This window comes from Amphiprion ocellaris, chromosome 13 (assembly GCF_022539595.1).
Source record: "Amphiprion ocellaris isolate individual 3 ecotype Okinawa chromosome 13, ASM2253959v1, whole genome shotgun sequence".
Classification (NCBI taxonomy): Eukaryota; Metazoa; Chordata; class Actinopteri; family Pomacentridae; genus Amphiprion; species Amphiprion ocellaris.
The window spans coordinates 36,230,921-36,248,605 of NC_072778.1; the positions used below are offsets into that span (position 1 = coordinate 36,230,921).

The 17,685-nt window shown below is 40.9% G+C and overlaps 1 protein-coding gene across 5 annotated transcripts; it reads right to left on the reverse strand.

The window, feature by feature from the left end:
- Positions 1-1,348: 1,348 nt before the first annotated feature.
- ogt.1 (O-linked N-acetylglucosamine (GlcNAc) transferase, tandem duplicate 1) lies at positions 1,349-16,214 on the reverse strand. Of its 5 annotated transcripts, none has more exons than XM_023265697.3 (22): positions 15,848-16,214; positions 12,929-13,079; positions 11,931-12,174; positions 11,724-11,792; positions 8,243-8,359; positions 8,053-8,132; positions 7,403-7,598; positions 7,160-7,300; positions 6,918-7,018; positions 6,304-6,457; positions 5,907-6,008; positions 5,614-5,793; positions 5,141-5,299; positions 4,920-5,009; positions 4,675-4,800; positions 4,402-4,572; positions 4,169-4,285; positions 3,663-3,833; positions 3,210-3,362; positions 2,843-3,095; positions 2,580-2,703; positions 1,349-2,490 (listed from the first exon to the last, which is right to left on the reverse strand). In XM_023265697.3, exons 1-22 carry the CDS (start codon positions 15,882-15,884, stop codon positions 2,310-2,312), a joined length of 3,117 nt encoding a protein of 1,038 aa, XP_023121465.1. In that variant the 5' UTR covers positions 15,885-16,214; the 3' UTR covers positions 1,349-2,309. The 5 variants fall into 5 exon arrangements, with proteins under 5 accessions (XP_023121465.1, XP_023121464.1, XP_023121463.1 ...); XM_023265696.3 differs by having other exon boundaries at positions 5,596-5,793; XM_023265695.3 differs by having other exon boundaries at positions 12,929-13,109.
- Positions 16,215-17,685: the final 1,471 nt, after the last annotated feature.

Sequence of the window (17,685 nt, forward strand, 5' to 3'; positions counted from 1 at the left end):
ATATACCAGTAGCTGTAACTTAGAGTAGTATGTTGCAGTGGAAAAGCACTGGGTGTCTGGGCTCCTGTGAACTTCTGTTTCAGAGATCAACAAGGGCAGCATCTCATGTTGAAGACGACACAACCGGGACCCGATCATCGGTTCAGGGGAAGGGTTGCCCCCACCCTGAGGTGAGAAGGAGAACAAGGAGCGCGCTCACGAGCTGTGCATGAGCCGACAGGATGAGAGAAGAAGCCAATCAGAGGGAGAAGACACCAAAAAAGCCTGCATGATTCTGTAGTAGTATATAAGTCTGGGTCAGGGTGGAACTAGGCATAGTCAGACTTCATGGACTGACAGTGTTGCTGTTAGGGAAAGGAGTCTGGACCCAGAATTCTGTTCTGTTACATTCAATCTTATGCTAAATAAACATTCATAGTGAGACCTAACTATCTTCTCCTATTGCTTCATTCAACGACGAATGTGCAGGAGTTATCTCTCACAAGTCTATTTTGCTGGTAGATTGGGATCGAGCTCCAACAGTACTGAAAACACAATGAAGTAAAATTTGTACTTTTTTTTGGATTGATTAAATTATTGGTATCTGGTTGGAAAGTTGCTCAACAATCTGCGATAAGCTGAGGCGATGCTCCACAACAACCTATTAATGTATAACCCTGTACAGCACTGGGCCTCTGAACTTTTAAACTGGCTACTGCGATTAAGTATATTTTTGAATGCAGTACTTTTTTTTTTTTTTTACACAAATAACCATTTTTTTTCTTTTTCCATTTTACTTTATTTCCTTAGTTCTCGTGGACATGTGAACACACCAAGCTCAGGCTACCTCACAGAAAATATGCAGTGCTGCAAAGGAAGACTTAGAAAAACAAAAAAAAATAAACGTTCTCATAAAGCATCTTGTTTCGGTTGTGAATTTTACACCTGCTTTGTTTCTCTTTCTGCTGAGTGGTTTAACCATAGGATAAAAAAGTCTTTCATATCCTGGACATTTGAGCTTTAAAACTGACTTGCATGACAAAGTGTATTTTTGAATGCAGGACTTCTTCCAAATGTATTATTGCCACAATGATTTGCATGAAAGAGATGAATACATGCATCACAGCACCTCTATCACCACAGTTACCGAGCAGCTTACTGACAGATTTAGGCATTTAAAATGAACCTGATGTTACATGGGTCTGGTGAACTGAAAGGTGTTAAAGGCACTACCTGCTGGAATAATGATCAGCACATGGCTGCCACATATCAGACAGTAACCCTCTGCTGGTTTTCAAGGGAAAAACAACCGCTGTACAATTTAAGTTCTCACTTTTTCTACCAACAGCACAAAATTACAAAAACAAAATACCATTTTTGCCATCTCTTTATTTTTTATTATATATAGAGCCTTGTAGCATCAGTGACAGCATACAGTTAACAGACAATACAAAAACAAAAACTGCTTACAAAATACTTACCAAGCCCGATCCTTGTTTGTGTGATTAAAAAACAGTATCAATTAATGACTGGCTCTCACTATTGAAACTGAAATTTAGGCCCCTTTTCAGTGACTTTAATGAAGTTCCTTTGTCCAATCAAAAATTTGCACAAGCTTAGTGTGACATCAAAACGGACAACAGCTAACGAACCTATTCCTTTTTAACAAAAATAAAAGTTGGCATTTGGTGAGGGAAAGTCTTCATCTAGACCCATTCCTCAAAAGTTACGCATCTACATGTTGCAGTCATTTACAAACAGCTTAAGACAAACTAAGGAGCATTTTCAATTTAGATTTTACAATTGCATGTTAAAGCTGATCAAACTTAAGTCGGTTACAATTTTCATGGTGCAATATTGTCATTTTAAAACACAACAGTCTTAATCCATTTATAAATAGATCAACAAGTAACGACGGCTGGGCATTCTCTCCACAAGCTGCGATTAGTCCTGTATGCACACCGACAAGAGAAAAAAAATCCACTGATCCAAGTACTGAAGGGGGAGGAGGGCATTCACAATCCTCTCATGCTCACCAAATACATATACTGTGTTTTAGGGCAAGAGTCTCAGATGAGATGCCTGAAAGTCTCAAGCTCAACCTGGCTCAGGAGATGCAGATGTGCGATGCAACCACAAATGTACTGGGGACAAATGTGAACATGTGTAGGCTCCTTGCAAATAAGAGTCTCATTAATAGTAAATGGGAGAGATGGAGGCAATCATTCAAGGAGAGGGAGCTGGAGTGGAAACTGACCATTCAAACTATGGCGCTGATAATGGTTAAAATGGTTGGAATATAGGGGAGGAGAAATGTGCGTGCTTCCAGTTCAGGCATTCTCACTGGTCTCTACAGTTAGGTGTTTGACCAGGTGTTCTGGCTTGCTGCCGTTGCTGTGGTGCTCCCACATCTGCAGATAGAGCCTCTCCAGGTCCACCGTATACTGTTTGGTGTTGAAAAGAGGGCTGCAGATTCGCTGCTTCCACACGCGTGCTCTCACCATCTTCAGGCTGTGGGAGAAACAGTGATCAGGATGGGCAGCTGATAGGCAGGAAAGGGCAACACGTTTTTACAGGTGATCAGATAAACTTGTACTTACTATTCCATGTCAGAGCCTAGTTTGACTGCTATGTCTTCATAGTCCTGGCGACTTTGGGCTATTAGTTCCGGGCAGCCCAGACAGTTGAGCTGTGAGGCGGCCACACGGGAGGCAAGGGTCTCACCTAGGGAAGTTTAAATTAAAAGCAGTCGCAACTTAAGATTTGTTCTACTGTTGCTTGTATGTTTTCATAAAAATCAGACAATTTTTATATTCACTTTTATTTCTTTATTTATTGGGTCACTAGTAACCAAGAAACTCACCTGGCATGGTGACCATTGGTGTTCCAGCCCAGAGAACATCCATGCCTGTGGTGTGACCATTACACAGAGGAGTGTCAAGACACACATCAGCCAGCTGGCCCCTCCTCACATGCTCCTCCTTGGGGGCCACAGGTGAGAAAATGATGCGAGAGCCAGGCAGACCCATGTTCTGGGCGTACTGCTGGATGTTGGGTTCGCCAACAGCAGGGAAGCGAAGAAGCCACAACACGCTGTTGGGCACACGCTTCAGGATCTGCAGCAACAGGGGAGGTTTAAAACAGACTGTTAATATAATCTGAAGTAATTATTTCTCTGTTACTGAAGGGACATGTCAAGCTGTTGTGATAATCAAGTCTGTCTAACTTACATTGGCCCACATCTGAAGTGTAGGAGGGTCGATCTTGTATAGCTGGTTGAAGTTGCAGTAGACAATGGAGTCCTCTGGGAGACCATACTGGGAGCGGGTCGTCACGACGATGGTGCGTGGTACCTCCTCCCCAGTGGCAGCTTTGTTATTGATCTAAAACATGGAACAAAACATTGTAGCTGGAGTGGTCTCAATAGTTCTAAAGTGTGGCAAGTCTTGAATATTTGTGCTAATGTAAAAGACAACAGAGTTGTGTCCACTTTATAATCAGTCAACAGTCCTACTGCTTTATGCTTAAACCAAAAAAGACCCTATTCTCAAAAGTTACAACCAATTCTGCAGTAAAGATCTGGAAACACAGTAGGCCAAGTTCACATTCTGCATTTGTAGATTTTTGGAGCCTTTGCTAGATCTTTTAATATTTGCATGTATATTTACATTTCACAGACATACCTGTGTGGTGGCCAGGCCATTGCTGACAGTGAAGCCATTGATTGTGACCTGGATTTGGCCTTGGTTGATCATGTTGATGATTGCTTCAGCTGCTGTGTTCATGGGAATAACAGGCATCGACAGAGCTCCATTTGTGTCTCCAGCTGCTTCCTGATTGTTGTCACACTTCATCTGGTCACAGAGAACAGTGTCAATTTAAATGTTCAACATAAAATACTTCAACAAAATGCCATTTAAAAGGAAGGGTTCATATGCTCGTAGATACATTTTTATAATTGAATGAGCAGATCTTGGTTAAGATGTTCTCTAAGATGTTCTCCTTAATATAAATATAAATCAATACCAGAAATGACAAAATGATTCTACCCCATCACTGTGATTTAATACTCTATAACATTGCAGAAAAGTCTGATAGTGCCTTCTGGTTCTGAAAACCTGCTCTTGTGCTTCACTCACAGACTGAACTCGCGTGGTCAATCAAGGTTTATGAAATATTCCTTACTCACCTTTATCACTTTGACATCTGGCAGACTGTCCAAGAAGGCTTTCAGATCAATACCATTAAGAACGATGCGGTTATCAAAGATGTGTCCATTAGACTTGAAATCAATCACTGCCTTTTTCTGTGGGTCAAAAATTTACAGAAAAATCTTGATGCTGTGTTTTCTCATAAACATGTATTTAAAGAAGAGCCTAAGCTGACAGAAACAAATGATTAGCAATGTGAGGACAGACAAACCTTGAGGTGAGGGAACATGTTGGCGTGGTCTCCAATGAAGAAAGTATTAGGCATGTAGGCAAGTTTCTCAGAGTACTGCTCAGCTACTTCCATAGGTGATGTCTCCTTGTCAGTGATGATATAGTCCATGAAAGGAGCGCCGCTGGTTCCAGGGTAACCCAGCCACATAGCCTGTGAAATGAGCAGAAACATGATGAGTGATGGTAATAATGGAGTTATCTGTCTGTACAGTACACAGCTCTGTATCTTTCAGACATCTGATGTAGAGTTTACCTGAATGGGTGCAGGGCGGAGGGCAAACAGCTCATTTCGGGCTCCCTTGGTGTATCCGTTCATGTTGACCAGAATGTGGATCCCATCCTGGTGAATGCGATCAGCCGCTTTGCCGTTGCAGGGGATCTGTAGGTGAAAGGTAGCCGTTCTGATATAAATGCATAGTGCTGTCGACATCACATAAGTAGACTCTGTGTAATTATAAAAATACTGATGAAGAGCCTTCTCAAGGTCATATCCTTTACCTGTGAGAGGTCTGTGAAATGATGAGCTTCCGCTACCACTTTCACACGGAAGTTAGTACTATCATCAGGACTGAGTGCGTAGCAGAACACCTATGGAAAAAAGTATGAGCAAATATTTCAGTCAACGCTGCTGTTTATTCTGAAAGACAAGACATTGTAGTGGGAATTACATGTTTATCAAGTCAATTCTGAGACTTGAGACTGCAATTAAGATCACCTGCCTCAAATTTCTCAGGATTGTGCATTCCAGGAATGGACTGCATCAGATGGGAAGTTGGGTGATTTCCAAAGTCAGAGCTGACATAGCCAACACGCAGACGTCCACCGCTGGCTTTCAGATCCTTAGGATGCTCAAAGGCAGGCTTATGCAGTGCATTAATCTGTGGAATAAGCAAGAGTATAAGAATACAACTACAGTGGTAAGGCCAGTTATACAAGGACCAAGTTTAACTAACTATAGCAACAAAGGGCAAACACCAAACCATTACGAAATTCCACTTGTTAACCTCAGATCTACTCCTACACCATATATATCTTCATCCCCTGCAAGCAACCCATTCACCACCACCTTTCTGCCTCTTTCCTACATCCCTTACCTTCCCCATATACCCGCAGACAGGTACTGCCATCACCAGCCACCTCCATCCCCCCAAAATAAAAATTAAAGGTTACTTGCTTTGATCAGTGCGTGTACCTTGTCCAGGCAAAGGTTTCCGTGGCGCTCAGCAATGGCTTTGCGGAAGCCGTGAGAGAGTGGATACAGCATGCTGTGGTGTGGGTGCACTGAGGGCAAGCGGTTCTTATCCAGCTGGTCGGCCACAATGCTTACAAGCTTTTTCATCCGCTCATCATAATCCGTCCAGTCACAAACAATCTGGAAAAATGACAGCAATAAGAGAAGTCATTCATTTCATTTCCGATGCAACATGAGCCAAAACGAAATACCTGCCAAACATACTGTTCAAAAATATATAAGCATATACAAACCTGTAGGCAATGGGCCAAGTTGCAGTAAGCATCAGGGAAGTCCGGCTTGAGTTTCAAGGCTGTGCGATAAGATGCAATAGCCTCTGGGATGTTTCCAGAATCCTAAGAAATATAGCAAAATACAAAATTACAAGCTGCAAATGCTATAATGCATTCTATGACACAAACACATGGTAATGCGCAACTGCGTGCAACCCAACATTCACCATGAGCATCAGTTTAATTTTAACTTTGAATGCTTACGGTAAATGTGTTTGTGTCATATGTGTTGTAGCATGCATCACCCCAAGCAATCTGGAGGGAGGCAGAGCCCTAAAGCGATGTGATAAACTGTGAAAACTTTGATACCAATAGTGGTAAAATATGGAAACAAATCAAGAAAGAGAATTCTTCCTACCTTGTGGATAGAGGCCAAATTGCTATGAGCATCAGCAAAGGCAGGGTTGATCTGGATGGCACGGGTGTAGCACTGCAGCGCTCCCTGTACATCTTGCATTTCCTTCAGTGTATTGCCCATGTTTGAGTATGCATCAGCAAATGTGGGGCTGATTCTAAAAAATACAAACAAAAGCAAGCTGTTTAAACACCTGCATGACAACATTACTCTGTGTTACATCAGTTTTAGAAAAAAAAAGTCCATCTCAAAAACATTTACCATGCACTGCTTGAAATTGACAAACAGCCATTATATTTGGTCTGTATATTGCACCATTACATTTGGCCTCCACAATTCTAAAGTCAAACAAAAAGTAGAGTACACAGCCTGGACTGTACTTTCTAGTAATAAGTCCACAAGGCAACGTGCTACATTTTTTGAATGCAAAAATGACTCCGCAAGTGTCAGTAATAAGGTAAATTTATCATTATATCCAAAATCCACATTTACGATTTAACTGAACTATGTAAATGCTCAATGAAAAAAAGTTCAAACAAGCTGAGACTGGGGTTTTTCCAGCAACTTAAATTAAAAGGAGCCCAAGTGAGCAGCTGCTGCAGTATATATTTACAAACCTTATGGCCTCCTTATAGTGCATGAGGGCCTCCTGGAGTTTCCCCTGCTGCTGCAGAACACTAGCCAGATTAGAGTGAGCTGCTGCAAACTCTGGGAACACCTGATGGAAACACAAACTGTTACTAAGAAAAACTATTCTGAGTTTCCATGTTCACATTTGTAGCAGTGATAATGGTTTTGTTAAATACATTAACTAATCCCAGAAAATATCCCCAGCAGAAGTGGCTGACTCCTAACTCACCTCTAAGGCTTTTCTATACAGCTGAACTGCCTCCTCAATGTTGCCTTGCTCACGCTTGATATTGGCCAGGTTGTTAAGGGAGTCAGCATGGGTTGGACACAAGCGCAAAGCTGTGTTGTAACACTCTTCTGCTTCAGAAACCTGGAAAACACAAAGGTGTTTTAAAAGTTAAATTCAGCACGTTTGCAGACTTAAAAAGACAAGAGAATATCGGAAGTTTTGGAATACACAAATGCACATTACATTGCCTTTCTCCTTCAGGGCATTTGCCAAATTGCAATAGGCATCAGGAAAGTGAGGCTGCAATTCAATAGCACGCCGGTAGGTGTCGATAGCCAGGTCAATGAGTCCTTGTTCATAGTAGACACAAGCCAGGTTTCCATGGACAACTGCATGGTTGGGGCTGAGACTCAATGCTCTCAGGTATCCAGCCACAGCTCTGCAAACATAAGACGAGTTATTGATACAAGTTGTGTTTAGGATCTATCTATTGCTTCCATTTTAAACAGATGTTGTCATCTTTCAAAACAATTTCTTCCAAGACATTTGGGGCATCAACAGTGCAATTACAAAATTTTACAACTCTGACAAAACCATTAAAGCGTGTTATGGAGCTATAAATGTATCCCTTCAAAAAAAAAACAAACCTACTGGTTCAGCCGAGTGTACAACCCTGTCCATGATCTCAGTTCTTTATGTGCAGCAAACTTGCCCTGACTCTGGCGTGTGAAAACACGGCTACCAGATCAACACAAACAAGGAGGTAATGAAATTCGGAAGCTCCTGACTCATTACAAATGGCCCACAGGGTGTGGTAGGGTGGCACATTTCCAGACAAAAGCTTACACTTGAAAGCAACAAGGAAGTACCACAGAGTCATGATTTAGACTCACCTGTCAAAGATGCGGGCTTCCTTCAAAACATTGCCCAAATTAATGTATGCATCAAGGAAATTTGGGTCCAGAGTCACTGCCTACAAAATTGAAAACAAGCTTGTAACATCCGACACAACACAGCAAAAAAAAAAAAAAAAAAAGATACAGTGGTAGGACTGAAAAATGTCTCCAAAATGATTCAACTGACCTTTTCAAAATGGTGTATGGCGAGCCAAATCTCTCCCTGGGCATTGAACACACAGCCCAAGTTGCTCCAAGCCACTGCAAAGTTGGGCTGAGTCTCAATGGCTTTCAGGTAGCAAGCCTTCAGTGGGTTTACAATGAAAAACCACAGGAAGAGAGGAGAAGCGGTAGAATGGGATAGGTATAGTATGTAGAGAGGGGAGGGAGGGTGGGGATTGTAAAATAAAAACAAATAGAAGATTGAGAAAAAAGTAAGAAAAAACAAAAAGGGCAGAGAGAGCAAAATTAGTGACTATTCTCTATGATGGCAAAAAGTGAGTCTACAGCATGGGCTCGCCTGCGCACAAGTCTGCCGCGCAAAGCTGCATTGCTTTTTCCTACGCTGCGCTGATCCAACCAATACCCACACGTAGGCCCTCATCCTGCAGTTATGACCAAATTTATACCAAATATGGTAGTTCCTACACCCTGCACAGTCTGCTGCCCTCTGAAAGGATCGACATTGATCAGCTATATCTCAATGTCGTAATATAAGAAGCTGTATAAAAATAAAAGCTGCACAAATGCTGTATAATAAATGTTAGCGTGTTATCTCACAACCTAGGATGCTGGGCAGTTCGTGCAGGTGATGGTCCCTGTAATGCATGCGCAACAAACGCGAGCGCGCTGTGTGGGTCTGTTGCCGCCACCACAATGCACCGTATAGCGCTGCTTGCGTGACCTTGCTCCTGGCAAAGGTTAGGACTTCGCTGCTGCGCTCGCTGAATGGCCAGGTGAAACAGCTGAGGACCAACAACCCCAGGCAAAACACCTGCAACACCAGACTGGCACACACTCATCACCCATAAATTATCTCAGAATAAAGATGGGGGACAGGCTGTTGGGACTGAAGGATCAACCAGTGGCTAACATTAAGACACAGGGCATTTTGGAAAGAACCAATAAAATACTTTGCCACTGAATGCATTCAACTTGGTGAAAAAGACAAAGCGAATGTTTTTCAAAAGCCAGTTATGTCTGAGATTTTGGGGCACTTGGGAGCGAGGCTGGTTGTGAGTGGGGAGAGGTCCGCAACCAACAGGCCATAGGGATTGAGGGGGGTTGGGGATCGCATGCTTGCGCTTTCCGCCTTTTTGGTTGCTTGGAGGGTATCGCTGCGCAGCCCCTGCGCTACTGCAGACTCACAGCGCACTATCTGCATCATCATCAGAACGCTGCAACTCCAAATAAAGAAGGGAAAAACAAAACAAAACAGGAAAAATAATCAACATGTAAGAGTTAGAGGGTTCTTACTTGTTTTTCACGATTATTGCTTCCAAATCCAAGTGTCTTTTTACTTAATACAGAATTGGGTAATTAGTATAGCATATTTTAAGAAATGCTTACTGTAATTTGTTTTGTTACTCTTTTTTTTCTTTTGCCACAAGACAGAGGAGCTCAAGCATGAAGTGAGGTGGTTTTTCTTTTGTTGGCAGTTACAAACCCGTTACCATATTTTTGGACTTTGTCAGAGTGGTGGTCGCAGCTGGCTGGAAGAAGAGGAGAGGACTGAGGCTGCCCTAGTGTTCCTTTCCGCCAGGCACCTACGCAGGAATAGTGTCACCCACCTGAAACCTTCTAAATAACAATATCAGTTGTGGAAAAACCAAAAGAGACAAAATCAGAAAACAAGATCGTTAGTAAAAGTTTTCAAACAATACATCCTTTTTTTAATATGGAAATAAAACACGTTCTTCCAAATCACAAAAAACATAAAAACTATAATATTCTTAGTTTTCATTCATGCAATGAATGTTTCATTTCAAATAAAACAAAAGGAATGCTTTAAGGGTAACTGGGAGGGAAGAAAGGCTTTGATGTGTACAATTTATCAGTGAAATATAGATAGGCTTCCAGTTGTCCTTCAATTCAGTTTCCATATCAAACTAAAGGAGGGCAGTTACTGGCTTGATCTTGCCCAAATGAACTGATCCCATTTCTTTGGGAGAAAATATTACATATTTGAAGGAAAAGGGAAGAAGTATTAATCATTGCTTTTCTTTTATTCTTTTAGCATTTTCATGAAATATTTTTAAAACTTTGATTTCTTTATCCTGGCCTGCTTTCTTGAATCCTGGCCAATGGGTAGGAAGAAAAGTCTGTGGTTTAATTATTTGTATCTAGAAGCCTCCACAGCTCTGAAATAAAGAGGTCATCACTGTTGCTGCGCGTGCTTCTGTCTTTCTAACCCAGCATCTGACGCAGGCGGTGGAGTTCAGATAGTGAGCTGTCTGCCTGACACCATTTGGGCCATTTTAAGGCCCGTGAGAATGAGATCTCTCAAACTCACGCAGTTCAATACGTTATTGAAGAGCAGTGGATATCAGAATAGATAACCAGCTGGATAAAATCTCCATTATTCAGCACAGTCAGAAAAACCTGAAGCATGTGTGCACTAAAAGCACTGTTGGAGTTTGTTTGAGCATTGCTTTGATGATGCTGAAAGGTCAGGAAGACAGCTCTGAGCGCGCACACTCCACCAAACCTTAGCAAGCGCGCGGGGGGTGGAGCGACAGAGCAGGGGAGCTGGTGACTCCCTGATGCTCCTCCCCACTCCTTTACCCCCCTCTAGCACGAAATAAGATGGCCTGTAACCAGCGGGACAACTCCATATCTCCAGATTTGACCCAACCCTGGTAGCCCCCTGTAATGTAGACACAAGTTTTAAATGTGACAAATTGATGTGCAACATCTGGGCGAAGAACCCACAACGGCAGCAACTGTATTGACAGCAAACTGAGATGAAAAGCTCGTCATTGGGCACTTGATAACAAAACACAGGAGTATAGTGGTTAGGTTAGAAACCATCTTATCTTTTGCACTGCAAAGATAAACTAGCTTCTGATCAGTTCATATTTTCTTCAAAGACCGAGCCAGCATTTTCCCTCCAAAGTCAACTTTTTGAAAATGCATGGGCCAAGCTAAGATCCGCTGTGTGAATTTAAAAACTCCAGCCTTTCTTCCTGAAAGGGGAGGGGCTGACCTCTGATAAAAGGTCGGTGAGAAGCAAAGGACATTGGGACTAAAAGTGACACAGGGTAGGGAAAAATGTAATGTGTACACTATACTGAAAAAGAAAATGAATGAAGCTGTCCAAAAAGTGTTTGTGTACTACAATTTAAATATATATGTATATAGAAACCTGATCGCCTCATATAGTTGTGGACTCATTTCAGTCCAATACATCCAAAAGGCTTTTTCTAAGTTGGGGTGAGAGGTCACTGCAACTCTGAGAAATGAGGAGATGCTATCATTCTTTGTCACTCACTTAGCCAAGAGGGTTGTATGAAAGGGACTCGATGTGTTTTAAAAAGGGCAAAGGGGGAAAAGGAATATCTATGGCTTTAGTGGGTGACACTAAAAACAAAAATTTATGGGAAAAAAGAAAAATCTACAACAAAAACAAACAACACCATCTATATAAATGGCAACCGGCTCTAACATACCTTGGCCTCTTCCAAACGCCCAAGGGCTTTAAGCAAATTGCCCAAGTCACTACGCACGCAATACAGATCCTGTGGAGGAAGAACAAAAAGCAATGAATAAAAACTTAAATTTTACTGCCATAATACACTGCTCATCAGCGTTAAATCCCAATATATATGTGCCATTTAAGCAAATAAGAGCTTGCTGGGATTTGACGTGTTACTTACGGGGTTATACTGTAAAGCAGACACATAAGCCTGCACTGCTCCCTCCATGTCTCCTGCAGCCACCAGAGCTGCTGCCAGGTTGATGTACCCATCAATGAAGTCTGGCTTCAGTCTCAAAGCATGGCGATAATGCTCTATGGCCTCCTGCAGTTGCCCACGCTCCTTGTACACGTTCCCCAGGTTGGAGTAGGCCTCAGCCAGCATTGGGTTCTGTTTGATGGCCAGGGTGCTGAAGTGAGCAGACCTGTGGGGTATAAGCGGGTGGACAACAGTTATACTTCAGAAATGAAGGGTTGGCATGGTTGGTTTTATATGTTGTCAAGAGGCAATAGCATGGTGTAAGAGGTGAGGAGGACAAACTCATAAAAAAAAAAGCATGTTAAGATGAACATCCTAAAAATTTTGAACACATTATTACATCACACACAGAACAGCACTCATCCTACTGACATCCAAATTTAGAGAATCTATAATTCAAATGTTTAATTTGCAAGCTAATCATTGTGTAGACAGTATACTCCAACTGAAGCTTTGTTGCATATACAACAAATAATAAACATCATATTTGGCTTTCGTCATCATTCAAACTTTCCTTAGCAACAGTGAAATATTTTTTATTTACCAGTTATGTGGTAAATAATTACAGCAACAACAATATAGATATTAATTTGGAGTATACTACCAACATTGTGCATATTTAAAAAATTAAAAAGGGTAAGCAAGACCATACAGTTTAAACCAGTAACTTGCAAGACCAAAACCCATCACCAGGGCACCTGCAAAGCAACAGTACACCAGCACCAGAACTGTGTTAGAATCAAAGGGGACAGCGTGAGACCACATTCAATCATACAACAGGACTTCCAGGAGACAGCACAGTTGCTCCATAGGACTCCTCATCCCAGCTGTGTGCACTCAAAGCAAGTCGACCCATTATTCTCTTGCTACTCCCACATCACATGCTGTGTGTGCATTGAGCCCACCCTCCCACACCTCACCTGTCGAGTCTTCGGCACTGGAAGTGGATGGAGGACAGGAGCAACAGCACACCTGTGTTATCAGGCTCCTGCCTCCACAGCTGCATGCAGTGGCGCTCAGCTGCTTCAAAATCTCCTGACTGATACTCCCGGTGTGCCAGCTCAGCCAACCCTTGGAAGGAAAGCATACGTTTTGTTGGTTCTGGAGCACCAACACAACCCAAGGAGGGGGGAAACAACATGTTAGAGGTGATGGAAGAAATTAAATCAGACAAATGAAAACAAAAAATGAAGAGATGGCACTAATGGTTTCATTAACAAACAATGACCAACAATCTTAACTCAACAGAAATAACGCAATGGGCAAAATCAAGGGATCACAAGGTGATAGAATCATGATAGACATGTGGCAGCATTACATTTTGATTTGGATTGTTGTATGATACGATGTCTGGTATTGTGGAATTTCCAACATACTCTCACAGACATATTTTGGAGAACTATGTAGCTGGAACATCTTCATTGAGAATTAGGCTGCCTACATTAAGTATTAACAATCTGCACTGTCAGGTTTTGACATTGAATATTCTTTTTTTGTCAACCATATTTCCTGAGACCAGGACTTCAACCAATTAAGTGGCAAAAAGTTTTACAAAATTTGGAGGGTAAAAAAATAACACACCATTGAAAAAATTGAACAAAAACAGGTGGGTGGATGATACACTGGCAGAAATTCAAAAGTGTTGGCAAACCTCTGAATTTCATATTTTCTAAGATGAATTAAGAGCTTCTCAATGAATTGTTAAGTCACATTTAAAAAAACACAGGTTTAAAATAGCACACATAGATGCTGCAACAGAACCAGTGCTATTTAAGGTAAGTTTGTTCAGGGTGCGGCACAGACAACATTTGGCCAGAGGACCATCATACATGGTGACAACTGTACAGCGGGGTGGAGGAGGTGGCAGAATGGTTTGGCGACATTCCCGCTGTTATTCAGTGTGTCCACAGAGCACCTGCAGGTTGACGCCAAAGCTTAATTAAGATTGCAGTAAAGCTGGTCCATCCATCCCTGACTATTACATCATAATGCTTGCAAGCAGGAACCGCAGCTAAATTAAATTAGTTCAACCACCCAATCATAATGCACAAACTCTCAATCCGGTATCGGTCTGCACTGGGGAAAAAAGCCCCTCTAAAAACAAAACAAAAAAAAAACTTCTTTCTGAACTTTTACCTTGAAATAAGTGAAAAAAATCTGCCAATAGAAAAAGTGAAAATTGCTTGGTAAGATTTCTAGAAATAAGATATGATATTTAGAATATGGAGATCTGAAAATTAGCTGGGAAAACTTATTTTAAGCTATATTCTACCAGGATTGTCAAGCTTAGGTGTCTTAAAATAAGCCACACATGCTTTAAAAAAAATAGCAGTTTTTCACTCAAAAATAGATTTTTGCTTTCATGTAACCTCCTAATTTGAGATGTATTAAACTTATTTTGAGCTGTATTATAGCAGCACTTCTCTAGATTTAAGACCATCTCGTACTTGAAATAAGACTACAAAGATTAGTTTAAGCAGTTTGAGATATGTCTTCTCACAGTTAGTTAGAAATCCTAATATTTAGTCGTGTTTTGACAGCATTTGTTGTGTTTTAGGGTCAGCCAGCCATGCCCAAAAGAAGCTGTTTTTAACTCAAAAGTAGACATTTGCTTTTTAAACATTCATGTTGAGTACAAAATTTAAGATGTATTTGACTTATTTTAGGTTGTATAACAGTGACATGACTCTAGATTTAAGACCACCTTGTCCTTGAAATAAGATGAAAAAGTGTGATTTAAGCATTTTCAGATATCCGTCTGCATACAGTTGGTTGAAAATACATTAGTTGTAAATATGACCATGGTTCTTACTCCTTCATTTATAAATAACTCTACACCATGTAAACAAGTCTAATATTGAAATCAACATTATAGTTTTGAATTTACATGCAACGCATTAGCAAACTTGACAATATGAACTAATTGATTTTCCAACAAAACACTTGAATCAAGTGAAGTTTATTTCTTAAATCAAAATTGTGTAGCTTCTACAAATAACACCTCAGCTTGAAAAATGTATGAAAAGTAAAATGAACCTTGTTTCTTGTAAAATACAAAACAAGATAATTTCGAGATTGTTTGACTTAACAAGATATTTAAGATGCATTGTCTTAAAACAAGTCCCTCCATCTGCTGAAATGTCTCTTGTTAAGTGAATTTATCTTAAATCAAGTGGGATGAGACATTTTGACTAAAAATAAGACAAACAGACTTGGTAAGATTTTGAGTTTTTGCAGTGATATTGGTCACCTTTAGGATGAACTCAACTACAGTATCCGCAGGAAAAAAGAAAACGAGCAGTAACCTTGGTCATCTCCAAGCTGTGGTGTGTCTGCACGGCCAGTTTAACCAGCAGGACCAGTAGAGCTCCCTTTATGGCAGCTTTGCTCGTTGTCACAACGAAACGTGGTTTAGTTCTTAGATCGAGGAAGCCATTTTTCTGGCCATCAGAAAGAAATGACATCTACACGTTTGCTAACTTAGCTTATACGTTACAACCATTCCAAACAAAAAAACAAGGGAATAGTTCACTGATCAGCATTGGGTTAATTCGTCAATGCATCGTATTCATCAGTGATCTTCGTTCTGAAATCATTACAAACCTTTAGCACTCCTCTAGTCAAAATGAAAGGCCTAAACTTGGCCCACGCTGTCAGTGCTGTCCTGTTGAGTTATTATGTCACACAAAAGACTACATAGTTGAAAGCATGGTGGACATATTTAACTGATTTTAACAAGCTTTACTTGTCAGAGAGCAGTTCAATCGCATCTCCCGTAACACGAGCTGTAGGGTCGCATTCACAGCCTGCTAGGCTACTAGCATTAGCTAACAACCAACCTGTGCTGTCAGCCACATTTCCCACTGAGCTCGCCATCTCCTCAGTCTTCGTGTCTTGCACGGTGGTCGTCAATGTGTCTTCTGGCAGGGTACCGTTTCAGAGAAAAAATACCGACGATCAGTCGTCTTATGGCCAGCAAACACGTAGCCTGGCAGGCTAAGTACCGTTAGCTAGCAGAAGCTACGACTCGCCGTATTTAGTACGATGCTAATTGGTACTGTTACATTTACTCGGTATGGCCGGGTAATAACCAATACGCTAACTTAGTGAAACTATATCTTTTTACTGCCATATAATGTGATAATATGCTCTTTCTGAAGGTTACCGCTGGTCCCTCTTCACAACAAAGCAGCAACGGAACATAAAATGGCGAAATGGGTGGAACTCGTTTTTTTTTTTAGATAAAGTAGATCCGGGCCTCGCCATGAAGCGGAAACGTCCGTTATGCTGTAGTAACTGACCCAACTAGAGGCAAATAATTATTAGGATGTGTTTTCGAAATATGTTATTCTAAGTCCTTGTCGTTGATTTCATCAGTGAAAAAAATACGATTACGAATAAAGTTGCGCGGAAGCACACATTGGTGCAGTGAGGTAGAGTGGAAATGAGAAAAGGCTGCAGCGGTGGATTCATGAGCCTCACAGCTGAATGTGTTCCGAGAGTCTGCAGTCTGTGGGTAGATCTTTATATATTATATAAAGATCTTTATTTATTAATGTCTTTATATATAAAGATCTTTATCTACAGTCTGGGTAGCATCATAGACTATAGATAAAGATCTTTATATGATCTATGATCAATCATATAAAGATCATTATATACAGTCTGTGGGTAGCATATACACATTCGTAATATTTATTCTAATGATGATGAAGGACAATCATATGCTGCAATAATAAGTGTATCAGAAACTGATGGTGTTGTGTGTATTCATATTACAAATGTTATCTTTACACACTCAAGTGCACACTGAAGCCCTGGCATATGAATTTCATTTTTTTTTTTTGACCTTGCATTTTCTGAAATGCAAGCAAACGCAAACAAACTGCATAAAAGTAGCTTTATGACTATAATGTCTTCATCCAGCTCTTACGACTCCAAATGCAAATGCATACTCAGTTCAAGACATGTAGGACCAAGCATAAATAATGCAAACATACTGTACATTTTTCTGTCTGCATTTCTGAAGAATAGGGGTAAATGTATGGAAGGTTAAAGATTCCCTCCAGTAAAAAACAAGATTTTTACCATGTTAACATGTCCAGATGATTTTTTGCTTTCGTTTTCATATGCTACGTGACATGTTTTGAGCAAAATAAGCAACTATAGCTGAGAATTTTCGTGCTGAAACCGGAGTGTACCAGTGACAGTTTAAAAAAAAGTGGATTCAGACTTCATATGTAACAAACCTAAGTAAGCGATTCTGTCAACTTACATGTGGATCTTTCTGTCTTATTGCTCTTCTTCAGAATCTGTTTCTGGTTCGAACATGCATGAATGACTCCAATACAACTTGCAATCACGTTGTGTCTAGTGTTTAAGCAGTCAAAGGTGAGCTGGTGTGCTCGAGCTGCAGCAGTCAGCAGAGGAGGACATCCAGAGCGAGGTGGGGATGTTACTGATCTGCACATAAGCAACAATACAAGAACACAAGGAAGCAACAGTGCAGAAGTGCATCTATTTCATCCATTTCCAGGCAGAGAGCGATTATTTTATTGGAGGAAGAAATATAAATGTGTAACTCTGATACAAAGACATGAATTTTTATGGGTTTAATCAATGACCAGAGAGAAACCTTGATTCAAGAAAGGCTAGACTCCTAACCCTAACCCTTGGT